This window comes from Triturus cristatus, chromosome 9 (assembly GCF_964204655.1).
Source record: "Triturus cristatus chromosome 9, aTriCri1.1, whole genome shotgun sequence".
Taxonomy (NCBI): domain Eukaryota; kingdom Metazoa; phylum Chordata; class Amphibia; order Caudata; family Salamandridae; genus Triturus; species Triturus cristatus.
Window position 1 is genome coordinate 322047409 of NC_140592.1, and position 16207 is coordinate 322063615.

Consider the following 16207-nt stretch of genomic DNA (forward strand, 5'->3'; position numbering starts at 1 on the left):
CATCACATTATAAAGTGTTGCTGGCTGTAGGAGAGCCCACTCCTTGCTAGGCTGCTACAGGCTGTGATCCTGAGATCAACTAAGGCCTCCCTGGTGTCGAACGCTGCTGAGCTGTCAGTCAGGCTCCAGTTCTGATCCACAATCTTTTGGGGTAAGGCGAGATGAACGAGGAGATGCGTGACAGTAAGGCCTTACATCATCACTCAGCATCTGAGCAACCTCTCTATTAGCATGAGGGTGCCACCTTGCTTCTTCCACTCAAGGGACTGCACCACTCCTTTCTAACCAGTTTTTGGATCTAAGTTTCTGCCTAGGCAGTAGGAAGAGTGTTCACCCAGGTTCTGTGGCTAAAATTCATGTTATTGCAGTGTCGAGATGTTGTATGGTGTTTAGAATGAGACAGAGCTCTGGGATTTTACAACTTCGCCACCCTCTTGTTGCTCCCACTTTGTAGAAGTCTTAATACTTTGAGATCAAAGTTATGATATCCAATATTTATAAAGTGCTCGTTCACCTGAGGGTATCATGGCACTAAACTTGAGAAAGGAACAAATATACTAGAGTGTGGGGCTGACCTTAGGGGTGCAACTCTGATGCCTTCTTAAAAAGCCAGGTTTTTAAATCAGTTCTGACATCTTTTAATTGAGCAAGGGATCGAATGTGCAGTGGGAGGGAATTCCATGGGGTCAGGGGTAACACCGAGAACCTGCGAATCTTGGTACCATCAGGACATTAGCTGTAGAAAAGCGTAGTTCCTTCTTGTAGCATATGTCACCACTTGACTGGTCAAGAATCCAGGGCCAAACCCATGCAAAGCCTTAAAGTCTGAGCAGAACATTCTAAACTGAATACGCCGCTTCACTGGTATCCAGTGTAGCTGTTTCAGAAGAGTCCAGGTGTGTGATCTGCAAGGGGCCTTGAATACTAGCCTGGCTGCTGCATTCTGAAGAAGCTGTCATTTTTCAATACCGCAATTTGGGAGGCCAGGGGAATACTATTTGTGTAATCCAATTTCCCACCAATGACAGAAGCCGTAACAGTCCTCATCCCATCAACAGAAAAAAAGGGTGTAGTTTCTTCAAGGAGTGCAAAATAAAAACACATTTTGGAGACCTTAGCATTCATTTGAGGTCTTTGAGAAAGCTGCTGGTCAACTACTTTTGCTAAGCTCTTTGCTGCTGACTTGGGAACCCATAACAGTACAATTTCACCAGGCTACTAAAGATTGGACCAAAATGTGAAATTTCCATTTAAAACTACTACTTAGTTTTTCTCCACATTTAACTCAAAATATTGGGTCCTCATCAAGCCACCGATAAAGGGCATATCTTGAAATGGGAACTGGGACGCAGCATGGCCATCAAGACATTAATATCTGAGAGTCATCAGTATAATGAAAAATCCAAAACTTTATCAGTCAGTTCATTTATCAGGGGTTGAATGTAAATGTTGAAAAGCTGAGGCGAGAGAGCCGAGCCTTGTGGGATCTCACAATCAACTTTAAACTTGCGCTGCCCTAAATTAGGCCAAATGGACTGCCTAAAGTTATCCATTTCATGTGTCATCTCAGAAATGCCAACACTCCTTGCACAATGGAGCATGATGTTAGGGGCCACCATGTCAAAGGCTGTGGACAAATCCAGCAAGAATAATGTTGAGTTATGGCCCACACCGAAGTCCTTCCCAAGGTCATCACAGTTTCATTATTGCCTTTTGGATGAAAACCTGCTTGCTGAGTGTCAAGGAACTTAGAATTATAGAGATGCAGTTCCTGGATAACGTGATATTCTAGGCGTTTGGCGCAGTATGGTAATTAAGAAGGGAGAAGGTTCTTTAATACCTGTGGATCGTCACTATCTTTTTTTAAAAAACAGTAGTAGCAATATGACTTTTTATAAGTCATCCAGAACTATTTCCGTATTCAAAGAAGGAAATTAATAAACCATTGAGTGGTCTTGCTATGCCAGAGACTAACATGCATGACTCTAGGGGGACAAGGATCTTGGGGGAGCCTGACTTTATGTGGGTCAGCAGGAGTAGTAAGGAATCTTGAGTTAAAGAGAAAAAGGTGGCTAACTTTATGCAGTATTGCTCCTCCTCCTCCGTCTCAATCCAAATCATAGGTGATAGCTTTTTTGATTGACCTTATCTTTTCTATGAAGACCCTATTCAGATCCCAGCAGCGAGTAGGCTTATAAACCCTCCCATGCAAAACCAGAATGCTAACCACTGCTAGATGGCACTCCACTTCCTGCATCCCTCAATAAACAGCACCCAATTACTACTGCACAGCATACAGAACGAACAAGTTACTTACCTTTGGTAACGTTTTTTCTGGTGGATACAGTATTTACCCGTGAATTCTTCACCTTTTGAATAATTCCGAAACGTCAGCATTCCACAGAAACTTTTCTTTTCAGTCCTACCATGTCGACAAGGACGTTATAATGCCATGGCTCAGCACATGACCCCCGCGTAACTTCATCGGGGCCATAAGAAGCCCTCGGAGTGCCTTCGAGGCGCACAGGTGAAACCAACAGAACCCATACAAAAGCATATGGCAGTTCTCAAACCAAAGACCTATATCGTAAAGATAAATAAAATACTCAATATACAAATAACCTTGTTTTTGGCGTAGGCAGGCAAGCAACGGGGATGCGGATGGGTCAGTGAGGAATCCACAGGTAGATACTGTATACACCAGGAAAAGCGTTCCCGAAGGTAAGTAACTTGTTCTTCTGATGGATATATCTACCTGTGGATTTCTCACCTTTTGAAAAGAATCCCCAAGCAGTCCCGCATTCTGAGGTGGATGCCTGTCTTCTGATACCAAAAACTCCTGCAAAACATAATGGAAAAGTGACCGTCCCTCCTCACTTCGGAGTCTAAGCAATAGTGCTTCCCAAAAGCAGGAGGCCAAAGATGCCACTTTACAAATGTCAACCACAGGGACACCTCTAGCTAAAGTGTAAGTAGAAGACTTCGCTCTAGTTGCATGAGCTCTAATACTTTCAGGTGGTTCTTTGTTAGTCATGGTGTAGCAGATCTTTATGCACAGGATGATCAACCTGGACAATGTTCTCTTATGCACTGCTTTTCCTTTCATCTTGCCCACATAGCCAACAAACGTTTGTTCATCCAGCCAGAAATCAGGAGTTCTCTCCATATAAAAGCTCACAGCCCTTTTAGGGTCCCAACGATGAAGCCTTTCATCCTCTTTAGATGGATGTGGAAGAGAATTGAAAGTAGGATGGTTGATAGACTGCTCTAAATTGAATGGAGTAACCACCTTTGGCAGGAAAGTAGCCCTGGTTCTCAATAACAACTTATCTGCACAAAAAGTTGTGAAGGGAGATTTCACACTTAATGCCTGCAATTCACCAACATGGCTAGACAACGTTATGGCAACCAGAAAAATTGTTTGAAAGTAAGTCTCAAAGGACAACTATGCGAGGGTTGAAATGGAGTACCCATAAGGTAAGTTAGTCCTAAATTAAGACCCCACTGAGGCATAATAAACAGAGTGGGAGGATAATGGTTAGTAAGTCCCTTAATAAAATCTTAACACTATTGGGAACTTAAACAGAGGAGTTTGATCAGGTAACCAAAGTAATGCAAAAAGGGAAGGCAAATATCCCTTAACTGCTACAACTGCACAGCCTTGCTGCGCCAGGGAAACCGCAAAACACAAAACACCAGACAAATGGTCTTTTAAGGGATCAATAGCATTTTCTGCACACCACTTAACAATCTTCGCCCATCTGCCGGCATAAACTGACTAGGTGGAGTGTCTTCTTGTTATTAAAATAACATACACCATATCAGGGGGGAAGAAAAAATAAACGTAGGTTGCCCAGTTCAATCTCCAGGCATGAAGGTGCAGGGTCTGGAGATCGGGGTGTAGAACCTGCCCCTGTGACTGCGAGAGGAGGTATGTCCTGTAAGGGAGATGGAGCAAAGGACACAGAGAGAAGTGAAGGTCTGTGTACCACACCCTTCACTGCCAGTCCAGGGTTATTAGCAGGACTTGGGCCCGGTCTTGGTGAATCTTCCTCAGAACCCAAGGAATCAAGGGTATGGGGGGGGGGGGGGTAACACATAACAGAGCTGGGAGCCCCAATCCAATTGAAAAGAGTACCCCAGTGCTCCCTGCAACAGATACTGGAGGCTGCAGAATGACGGGCAGTGCGTGTCTCATGAGTGGCAAAAAGATATATCTGAGGGGTCTCCATAGAAAGAAAAATGTTTTGTACCACTGTCAGATGGAGACGCCACTCATGATCGGCTGAATAATGTTGACAGACTGTCTGCACGCACGTTCAGAACTCAGTCCAAGTGATTTGCCATGATGAAAATATGGTGGTCCTAAGCCCAGGACCAGAGTCAAATAGCTTCCCTGCAGAGAGGATACGATCCTACTCCTCCCTGTTTATGTACCACATCGTGGTAATATGGTCATTTAAGACGTCAGTGGACTGACCGCAAACGGAATGGAGGAAGGCCATAGGAGCCAGACGTATCACCCACAATTCCAACAGATTGATATACAACACTTATTCTTCTGGAGACCAAAGACCTTTGCAGTGTCTCTGGAGATCTTGACCGACTCCTTGAGATCTCTAGTGTGTTGAAACCACTGCCTGCAGAGGCACCACTTGAGGGCCCTAATGTGCCAGTATGCATGGGTGACCAGCAGAATGAATGAGGCCATCAGACCTAGCAGGTGTAAGACCTTCAGGACTGGAAACATAGCTCCATTGCGTAACATCGGAATCGTAGCCTGAATGTCCAGAATCCAAGGAGGGGGAGAGTAGGTTCGATTCCCCATAATGTCCAGTACTGCCCAATGAACAGGGATCGCTGAGAGGACTCTATGTGAAATATATGGGCATGTTGATGGAAAAGCCCAGGTTGAACAACTGCATTGTCAACACCAACTGTGGAGTTTTGGCTTTGATCAGCTAATCGTCCAGGTAAGGGAATAATGGTATTCACAACATCTTGTGAGATGCACTGCAACCACTGCCATCACCTTTGTGAAGCCTCGAGGAGCAGAAGTAAGACCAAAAGGTAGAAAACTGATAATGTTGAGACCCCTACGTGAAACAGAGATACTTCCTGTGCAACTGCAGAATAGGAATGTGAAAATAAGCAACCTCCAAATCGATCTAGACCATCCAGTCTTCCTTCTCCAGTGCTAGCAACACCTGTGCAAGGGTCAGCATCTTGGACTTTTCCTGCTTGAGAAACCAGTTTAAAATCCTGAGGTCGAGGATCGACTGCAAACGACCATCCTTTTGGGAATCAGGCAGTACCGGGTATAGCATCCCTGACCCCGTTCCACCTCTGGAACCAATTTTACTGCATCCCTTTGAAGTAGCATTTGAACCTCCTGTTGGAGGAGCAGAAGATGTTCTTCTGAACAAACACCTTGTTGGGGAGGAAAGGGTGGGGGGAAGCTCCTGGAAGGGTAAGCGTACCTATTTTTCACAATATCTAAAACCCAAAGATCTGTTGTTACAGATCTCCATTGCAGTAAAAAAATAGGCCACCCATCCTCCCACTGGGCAAAAATGCTCCAAGATGGCGAAACTAGGGCTGCTTTCCTGTGACATTGGGAGGAGAGAAAGAGGAAAAGGAGGAAGTTGGCTGATCGGTGGCTCCACGTGGTCTACCCCGGCCCTGCCCTCTATAGCTCCTACAGAGAGGATTGGAGGGCTACTGCTGCTGCTGTTGCAGGCTACTCCCATGAAAGGAAACATTTCTTCCAAACCCCCAGGAGCCTACGCAACTACCTGTAATCTTTAGGCTGTGTCTGAATACCCAGGAGATATCACCGTCGCTTTACTATCCTTGAATCTTTCCAAGGCAGAATCTGCCTTGGTGCCAAACTGTCTTGAATCATCAAATGGCGAATCCATCAAGGTAGGATGCACGTCCAGCAAGAAACCAGACCCCTCCCCCTTAGCCATGCGTGTCTCCTCGTGGCAATTGAAAACCCTATTGCCCTCGCCAGTGAATCAGCCGTATCTAGGTCAACTGAATGACTTGGAGGGCAGCTGACTGTCGTTCAGCAATTCTGAAAAGTGCTCTTGAACTTAGTCAGGTAATTGTTGGACCACTGTCTTGGCTGATTCCATCAACGCATGGAAGCATCATCCAAATAGGTTGCATTGGTTGAGTTCGGGGTCATGCTACCAGAAGAAAACACCTTCTTTGCACACTGCTCCATTGTCTTTGAGTATCTGCTGGAGTCGTCGAAAAAGACCCAGGAGTTAACTTTGAGGAACAGGATGCTTTTACCACTAAACTTTAAGGTGTAAGATGGGTGGACAAGAATAACGGGTCACGTGGAGCAGGTTTGTAACTCCTTGAAATCGGTCTAGAAATTGCTGCAGATGACTTAGTTTTTTTTTTAAATCTCAAGAATATCTCCGTGAGAGCCTCATTAGAAAGGCAACAAAGGTTCCGATGAAGAAGTTGAAGAATGTTTTACCTCTGTCAGCAAATTAGATTTAAGATCATTAGATGGCAGTGGTAATTCTAGCATCTCTGCGCCCTTCCTGATCACCAAATGATATGTGACTTCAGGCGTGGGAATGCCTTTTGAGGACAACATCTCCCATCCTGAGTGTAGGAAGCTGGCTCTTTGAGCCAGGTATTCCCTTATGAGTGGACAGGTGCTTGCTCTAGCAATCCCAAGGTGCTCTTCTAAGGAGTAGTGTGGTCGAGCAGCCTTAGGTTTATCAGAGAGGAGTGTTCGACATCGGGAATACAAACAGTGTCAATAAATGATGCACACAACTCAATACGGAGATCCACAACAATTTATAAAAATTATTCTCATCTCTACATAGGTTTTGACAACAAGATCATCAAAAGCAGTTAAGCATGCTTTGAGGTAGAAATACTTTTATATTTCAAAAGTCGACACTTAGTGCAATTTTCAGAGGCTGCAATGTTATCCTATGGCGGAAAAACATACACCGCATACAAGTACTTCACAGGGACGTACAAAACCAATCTCCTGGACTTAAGGTATGTATGGGGCAAGGTTCAAGGCCACACCAACAGGTCACCTCAGGAGGCTATGGGGCATCCGGGTGCAGAGTTGTGTTATGGCATTGGGTGCCTAATGTTAGTCAATGGGGACTGGTTCGTCAGAAAGAGGCTGCTGGTTTAGACAGGGAAAGCAGCCAGGCAGAACCAACAAGGGGGCTCAAGTCTCACGATGGGAGGGGATAAGTCGATCCTCTCCAGTGTGGGAAGTCAGATTTCCATACCAAAGCGGCGGGCTCTTTGAAGCTTCCTACTTGGACATGCTATGGTCATCCTGTGGGAGGGGGTATAAACACTCACTGCCTGAGAAGGCTTTCCTCTCAGGAGGTCAGGAAAAAAGGCTCTTACCCCTGGGGGTCATAAACTCATCTGTGGTCGCAGGCTGGCTAGGACCAGCCAGTCAGTCAGCACACCAGTATTTGGTAGGTTTTCAGGGGGTACCTCTAATGTGCCTTCTGGGTGCATGTATTAATAAATCCATCACTGGAATCAGTGTGGGTTTAATAATACGAGATATTTGATACCAAACATCTCTTGTTTCAGTGAATCCATCATGTAGCTGGGGAACTCGTTTTTGGCCAGTGTCCAGCACTTGTATTCAAAATGGCTTCTCAGGTCACTTGTACTGGCAGTAATGAACGAGTTACTTACCTTCGGTAACGATGCATCTGGTAGAGACACAGTCTAGCCGAAGATTCCTTAACTTACAATATCCCCAGCTGTCAGACTGAATCCGGATTTTTTTTTCCCCAGCAGTACCTCTGTGCGCCAGGGGACGGTCTGTCCTGACGTCGTCCATGGAAGTGACATCAATGGAGCCATATAAGTCCCCCCCCCGGCGCGCTGACGTCAGTTTTCTACTGTGAAACCTTTCCACGCCCCAGCGCAGAGCCACTACAAAAACTGTGAGAGTATGGGAACAGTGTGCTAAAAAAGATCAAAAATCCTGGAAACAACAAGAAATCATAGAAGGATGAGAAACATCACCATGTTGACGAAGTGAAAGACATGACAAACGAAGGACAGTTTGGAGCCACAGGATGTAACTGTAAAGGACAACAAGACTTGGACAGCATGACTTACGGCAAGGACCACAAGTGTCAACAACAAAGAATGTACACCCCACCCTCCATAATGACCTATGGGCTGTAGCATAGTCAGATCCCCAACCCAATCTACTGCAGCACAGACAAGGAGACACCAAAGTAATGAGGAGAAACAGACGAGGGAGGCGGGAGGGTAGAATAACATGACAATCCCATGACAATCCCCACGCCGGAAGAACCAGGGTGGAGGAGCATGGAAAAGCACATAACCTAACCACCCAAGAACAAGAATGGGTGGAGAGTCAACGTGCAAAAACAGAATGACTCATCCTGCCCCCGAGGGAGGTCAACTAGAGCAACTGTCAGGAAGACCAAGGCCACCTGTAAGGAGGCAAGTGGGTAGAACCCAACCTGAAAAGGTCCTTGCAGAACGGGGAGGGTGGGCAGGCGTTAAGGAATCTGCGGCTAGACTGTGTCTCTACCAGATACATCCTTACCGAAGGTAAGTAACTCGTTCATTTTTTTGATAAATCTGTTTATTATTTTGCAAGTTTTACAGGTTATAGACAAGCACTAGGATACGCTGAACAGTGACCAAATCATGAAGCAATAGATTAACCAAAGGAGTCGAATCATGGGACAGGAGGAGCACTCGCTCCGCAGTCAAAGGATTTAACAGCCAGGCAATGATGATGCGAATCCCAGTATGATACACCGTGTCATGCTTTGGTATGATAGGACCAGCGGCATAATGCACATAGTCTACACAAATCAGGTAAGTAACTCGTTCATGTGATAGAGACATCTAGCTACAGATTCCTCAACTCAGAATAGATACCAAAGCTATACCCCATTGGCGGAGGGTCTGCGACTGAAAGTCACCAAGTTCTCAAGGGAAGTAATCCGTCAATAACATTGACTAGAAAAAGGTGGGGACAGCAATGCCATCGCGACTGACACCACATCCATGAGGCTCAGCAATGCCAGCGTGTCTGACACCAGACGCATGAGCTCAGGGTGGAAGCATGAGCAAGGGAAGCAAGGTACCACAATCCGTCAGAGGACGGTACGAGCCCACTTTTGTCCAGACAGGGACGAAATGAAACAACAGAACCAGAATGGTCAGTGAAAAATGGCAGAACTCCACAAACTTCTGCAAAAGGAAGTGAAACTGAGTATAGGATCCAAGGATCCGCAAGAGAAGAAACAAAGTCCCAGAGAAGGGACTAAATAGTATAACAGAGTCAGAACATACAAAGTGAACGTGCACAACAGCGGATGCCGAAAAATGACATGTCAGGGGCAGATGTCATCATGCCGAGACATACAAACTACGACAACCAGGAGATACATAGATGTGGTTTATAAGAATACACATAAGCAGACTGTGTACCGTGAGAACCACACCACACAAATGCACAAGCTCAATGAGACTTAACAGCAACAGCATGTGCGCGTCAGCAGAGAAAAACGGGCACATCACCAGGTAGTGGTAGTCAACCAGCCAACCGTACCCACAGGTTCAATGACCAATGGTCACCGGCAAGCCGGACACACAGAAAGCTATCTCCCGGGAGGGAGAGAGGAATGGAGAGGGAGAGGGAGGAGACAATACCACAGGAAGAGAATGCAGACAACACAGTGGCGCAAGGAATAAAACTACAGGCCACCCATGACAGTGCACACACCCAGTGTGGATCCACATGTGATGCCCGCTTATAACACAGAAAGAAACTGTTTCGGAATGGAACAAGGTGCCCACATGGGCGTGCACTCATGCCGAAGACAGCCAACGTTGCTAGGGGCGTAACAAAGGCTGAAAGAGTAGCTAAGGCAAGACAGGATGGCGTGAAACCCCCCTGGGGCGAACCGGATATGGTTGAACCCCAACAATACACCGGAGAAGGCTGCATCCACAGATGCAGAAGAGCGATACGGGACAACCATAGGCTGCAACACAGAAGCTCCAGGAGAGGGCCACGCCAGTCCGTGGGTCTCCTAAGAGGAGGCATCCTACCACAGCAGGAAGACAGAACGAAGTGAGAAGCCTACAGTATAAACCATAGGAAAAGTCCCCAGAGGGACAGAAAATATATGAGGAAGACTCCACGGGAGCCTCCGAAACTTCCTGGGCAAGGAAGAGTAGCTACATAATAGCTAACGAATACCCCACATAGGGTACGTCACATCCCTATAAAAAGCAAGGAACGCCTCGAGACAAGCTCATAGGCAGAGGTAAAAAATGAAATGTATAAACAGCTGCCAAAGGAAAGGGAAAAACATAGCTGATCAGCCATACAACCCGTCTGAGAAATAACGTCTTGACCCAGAAACAGAACCCAGAAAAGCAGTGACAATACTGCATACGAAATCAAAAGTCCGCCATGAGGACTAAAAACCGTGGGAGTCATGGGAACCCAGAATTGAGGCGCTGGACCGCCGAGTCGGCATGCCCGTCAAACAGGTTGACCCCATCAAAGGGCAGATTCCTGAGTCGCTCCCGAACATAGTCCGGGAAACTGCCATCGCGTAGCCACACATGGACACAGAGCAACTGACCTGGCCATAGCTCGACCCACGGAATCAGTGGTGTCCATGGCTGACCGGATGGAAAACTGTGCCAGGTCGCAGCCTCCTTGAATAAGCCGGTCCAGGTCAGCATGAGGGCCCTCCGGCAAAGAGGGAAGGAGTTGCTCGATTAAGTCCCAAAGGGTAAAAGTAGCCCGAGCACACACGCAGGACGGTTCAGGGACCGAAGACCCGAGCTGGTGGACGCAAAGACATTGCGGCCACACAACTCCAACCACCTAGACTCCCAAGCGGGAGGAAGCAACGGAGGAGGAGAGGAAGGGAGTGCTGCCTGGACCACAAGTCTTTGAGCCCTAGGATGGAAGGACAAACAGGCAGGGTCATCTGGAGCCGGGCGACGGCGATGTGCATTAGAATGACCCCAGGGTACCCTGATGAGGGCCTGGACCAAGTTCCCAGAAGGACATCATGTAATGATCCGCCAAAAGGCAACAAGGGCTCCATATCCACTGTGCCCTGGTGGAGAAGATCCAACAAAGGAAACGAAGGCAGGGAGACAGGGCAGTTGCAGCTACAAGATATCCGCAGCCCTACGAACTGCCCTCGCAAATACTGCACTAGCCTCCGTGGCCATCCGAGGCGATGACAGCAAGAATGATGAGCCAGCCAGTGCCCCATTGGCACCTGCTCTGTGGAGCAGTGAAACAATCCTGGGGGTAGAGAACCCTTTGGGGTCACGTCCTCTACCAACAGAGGAATAGCCGGGGACGGAACTGGCGTTGACCAACGTCGAAACGGCGTTGGATCGACGTTGACGACCCCTGAAGAGGACGACCTCCACCGAGGTAGGAATCTGCTGGGAGGAACGACGTTGACTCTGAGTCGAGCTCCTCGCTGCAGCCACATCCAGCGACGACGCAGGGAGCCCCACAGGGCTGTGCGAACACACTGCAGGAGGGCCAGACGTCAGAGTGGGATGCCCCTCCGGCCTGTCTCTAGATGTCACAACGACTCCAGAACCGGACTCAAGGCACTCAGTCGGTGCCGAGGGCGGACCTGCCGGCAAATCCCCGACCTGAGTCCCTACCCCCACTGTGGGGCCCGAAGACGTGCCAGGGAGAAGGGGTGACCCCAAAATGGCCTGCAGGGCCCTGGATTAGGCCTCCATCTGGGTCCAAGTCGCCCCATCACCAGGAAATGGTGGGTAGGTGGGGGACAACTCCTGAGGGCCCGTGTCCAGTGAAGACCAGGAGCAGCGGGCCACGACGTTGTGCTTCTGCGAAGTCGACAACCTCCGTAACTTCTTCCAATTCTTACCAGAGGCAGGCGAGCGACGTCCGCGGGAACAACTCCGGGACCTGTCCTGAACAGGAACCTCAGCGTGGGATGAAGAACTGCGTCAATTGGACCCCTCCGCTGGAGACGGAGGCCAGCGCCGCGAGGATTCGGACTGGGACAACCGGGTAGAGATCAACTTCATCCGTCGTTCCCACAGGGACTTCGGCTACAGCAGGCTTCGCACTCCGTTGAGTCGTGTTGCTCGCCCAAGCACCACATACAGATCTCGTGTGGATCCATCGCCGGCATCAGCCGTGCACAGGTCTCATATGACTTGAAGCCCGCAGGCATCGGCACAATGTTCCAGATGCGAAAAGGCTTCGAGAAGGCCTGAAAAACACAACAGGCCAGAGGAACCGCTTCTCCTGGATCCACGTTGGGACGTGGAAAAGAAGAAAACTGACGTCAGCGTGCCGGGGGGGGAAGACTTGTATGGCTCCATTGACGTCACTTCTGTGGACAATGTCTGGACAGAGCCGGGCGGCGCCGTACCCCGCCGCGCAGAGGTACTACTGAGGAAAACGTTTTTCGGATACAGTTTGACACCTGGGGATATTCTAAGTTAAGGAATCTGTGGCTAGATGTGTCTATCAGATTGAACTGGTCAGCACAGAGGCTCATGCAGTTATGTCCACACATGTAATATAATGCATGCTGACTTAGGGCTGTACGGCCTGCTGTAGGGGTGACTTACAAATATTACATGCAGTGTTAGGGGGACATGGTACATAGGTGTTTGATATGTGTTTCTTTTTAAAGCACCTTGTCACACAGCCTGCAGTGGCAGTATGTGAGTTTGGTGCTGGGTCCCTTAGAGTGGCACAATATATGATGTAGCTCTTAGGGCCCTTAATTAGTACCAATGCCCTAGGTACCAGGGGTAACACTAGGGACTAAAGAGGTGCTAAAGGCATGGTCACTTGGTGATCAAATAACCAGTTGCCTTGTTTTGGGGAAAGAACACTGGCACTGGGAACCTGTTTAGCAGGAACCTAGTGCACTTCAGTCAAAGTTGCACCAAACACCAGGCAAAACATGGGGGGACTACTACAACAAAAACCCAGTTTCCTACACTGAGGAAGTATCCAGAGCACTCACCACCTCAAAACCTTTAAACTCCAGACCCACAGACAGTATTTTCCCTTCTTCTAAATCCGGATTATCTCCCAAAAAGTAATGCTCCTTCTCAAGAAGCCTATACACTTCTTTTTGAGATCTAGGTTTCAAGCCCGGCATCAGTGAAGGTAGGAATGGGCCCAGGGATCTTGGCTCCTGCGTAGAAGACGTCAGAGGAACAGGAGTGGATTGATGCGATGCCGGTCTGGATCCAGTCAATGCCGAAGAAGGCTCACCCAGCACCGAAGACTATTGTCAAACTTCTTCCACTGGTGATGGCATTGCCTTTCTCGGTGCTGGAGAGGACTGGGAAACCTGAGCCATCGGTGGGAACAGCAGACGGATACTGTGCCGGAAAACCTCCCAATGAATATCAAGAAAGCGGACCCATGGGGCCTGCAGGCGTACCTGATGGAGTTATCGCCCTACTGAAAATGCTATGCATAGCATTCAAGAAACTCAATGAAACTGACCCTGTAGTCAGAAATGTCGAATACTCCTGCTCCTGTCTGGGAGGCATAGGCGGAACTAGTAGGAGAACTGGATCTGGTACTGACTACAGATCAGGGCGTACAGGTGGAGTCAAGGCCCTAGGGCTCGGTGGTGATGCCGGAGTGACCCCTGGAGATGGAGTTGGAGAAACCCCACCTCTGTTTTCATGAGTCTTTGAACCGGGGACACCGACCTTGTAGAGTCATCCCTTGAAGAACGATGCCAGGAACCGTGATGCCGCTTAGTATTGTGCTTCCTTTTTGAGGACTTAAAAGAGTGGGGAGACGGTGGCTCCAATCGAGAACGAGACTTCAGAAATCCTCTTTTCTTCTTCCTTGCCTTGACCATGAAGAGCTTCACCTCGGTCTCCTTCAACACCTTGGGATTAATTTTCTGGCATGAAGAACAGGCGTCAATGTCGTGGTCCGAGCTCAAGCACCAAAGACAGTCGTCAGGAGGATCAGTGATCGACATCTGACCTTCACATTCCCTGCAAAGCTTGAATCCAGACTTCCTCGAAGGAGACCTCTTTCCTTGCTACTTCTTGGAAAAACAATGGCGTAATACTTCTTACACTATCTGGAGAGCCTAGAAAATAACAGTAACATTCCATTCATGGAAAAAAGGGAACTGAAGTTAGCACGCCAACGAGGACTTCACCCATGACATCACATCAGTTCGTGTGCAGAGCCGTGGCAATATAACGTCCTCGTAGACGTGGGAGAGCTGGAAAGAAAGGTTTCAGTCGAATGCTGGTGCATTGGGATATTCAAAGGGTGAGGAATCCACGGGTGGATGTATCCATCAGAAATAAGTTGTTAAACACACCTCTCCAGCTATCAAATGGCCTTAGAATTTGAAGAATGTAATGGGGTGGGTGGATAATTTCACAGCTTATCTATGGATCTATCCTCAGTATCAATACTAGACTCAGAATGGTTGACGTCTTGAGATGTAGAAATGTAGGACATTTGCAAGTAACCAGGTTTAACTTCACAGGAGGGTGTTGCATGATTAAATGAAAAAATTATTTAGAATTAGAAAGCCATTAAAATAAACAACACAACAAGGATAAGGTTGGTAGGATAGGCAGAATTGTTGTGTTAGAGAATGACTGGGCACTATATCCAGTGTACAGTTAGAAATAGAGAGTCAGTGGTTTAAAGTAAGCTCTACAGTTAGTGACTAGGCGAAGCTTTACTATCACTGCACAGCACAAGAGGTAAAATGTAAAGATTATGTTACTGAATGGCCAAGCCTTACCATCACTGCAGAACATATAAATAGTTTGAAGAAAGCTTTACAATTAGTGCATGGTCAAGCTCTGCCACCACTGCACAGCACAGCAAGGCCTTCCTGGAGAGTAGTATTTGACTGACTTAACCTTACCCTCACTGCAGATCAAAGGGGAAGGACAGTTGGTACGGTTATCTGTGAGTGACCATGCTTTACCATCACTGTTGAGCGTGGGGGAGTTCTTGATTTTGTATTCATCCCAGTATGATCTTAAAGCTGTGATGAGTCGATGCAAGAAGCACACCATGTATTCGGGAGGGCAGAGGACTGTCGGGTTCTAGGGAAAAAGTAGAGCCAGTGTTAGAAGAAGCATAAAGCATAAGAAAAACCAAAAATAGATACAGGACTGATGCAGAGTTTGCTTATTTCTCGTATAGAAAAGCAGCGCATAACAAATTGTATTTGCTTCCAAGGTGATACCACAGTTCACAAAGAGGAGGTTACAGAATTTGCTTTAAGAGTGCGCCTGAAGAATCAGGTCTTTAAAAAAAAAATGGTTGCTTTATTTGAGGATTTGGGTATATTATATGATATGTCTATGAGTACTTATCATGGAATACTCTCGCAAAAACGGTCTCGGGTCCATTCAGGCTCGTTTGTATCACCTTTGCTCAACCAGGGTAGCTGTGGCTTCGAGCAGCAAGGCATGACAAAGGAACTTAGTGTAAAGCATTTAACAGTACCAAACAACAAAATAAAGTCACACAACACAAAAGAAATTGGACACCAATTTATAAACAGAGTATATTTTTAAGAATTGTTAGACCTTGATGAACAATATTCACAGGAGGGTTACAGATATACAAGATTTTTGAAAATAGAAATACTTTTGAATGCAACTGCAAACAAGCATTGGTCAACAAAAAGTTTGTAAACTTTTGAAAAGTTTGAAAGAGTTAGTTTGGCAACTCCAGCCCGGCTTGTGAAACCAAATGTGACAGGATGGAGGTCTAGGGGGCCAGAGAGGATACTTTGTTCAGTTACCTGGCCACCAGAACGTTTTTATGTATAATTGTAAACTTTACAGGATAATCCACCTAGACTGCAATGGAGTGGTCCGGATGCCGAGGATACAGGTAAAAACATGCTCCAGTTGGGGAGCAGTAGACGGGGGTGCCTTTGTGGTGTGTCCTACATCCATGTGTAGTGTGAGGCAGCTTAGCCACAGAGTTTGGGGTAACACAAAGTCCTCTTAGATGCAGCAGCTGGCCAGTCGATGTTGGGTTATTGGTCTCCTTGCATCGCATTAAGGGCAAAATCCTATGGCTGGGGCAAGTGTCCCTCCAGGGTGACAAATCCAGACTGACAGTACTCCTGGGTCCAGTGGACTT

The 16207-nt window shown here is 47.3% G+C and overlaps 1 protein-coding gene across 2 annotated transcripts in view; it reads right to left on the reverse strand.

The window, feature by feature from the left end:
- Nucleotides 1-16207, reverse strand: part of RNF123 (ring finger protein 123) — a 1761234-nt gene that overhangs the window by 1184214 nt on the left and 560813 nt on the right. The window contains exon 20 of one of the 2 annotated variants that reach the window (XM_085625036.1): nucleotides 15033-15153. In XM_085625036.1, the coding sequence (XP_085481162.1) occupies nucleotides 15033-15153 (121 nt within the window). Of the gene's footprint in view, nucleotides 1-14969; nucleotides 15154-16207 lie in introns of both variants that reach the window. The other variant, XM_085625035.1, reaches the window with a different exon arrangement.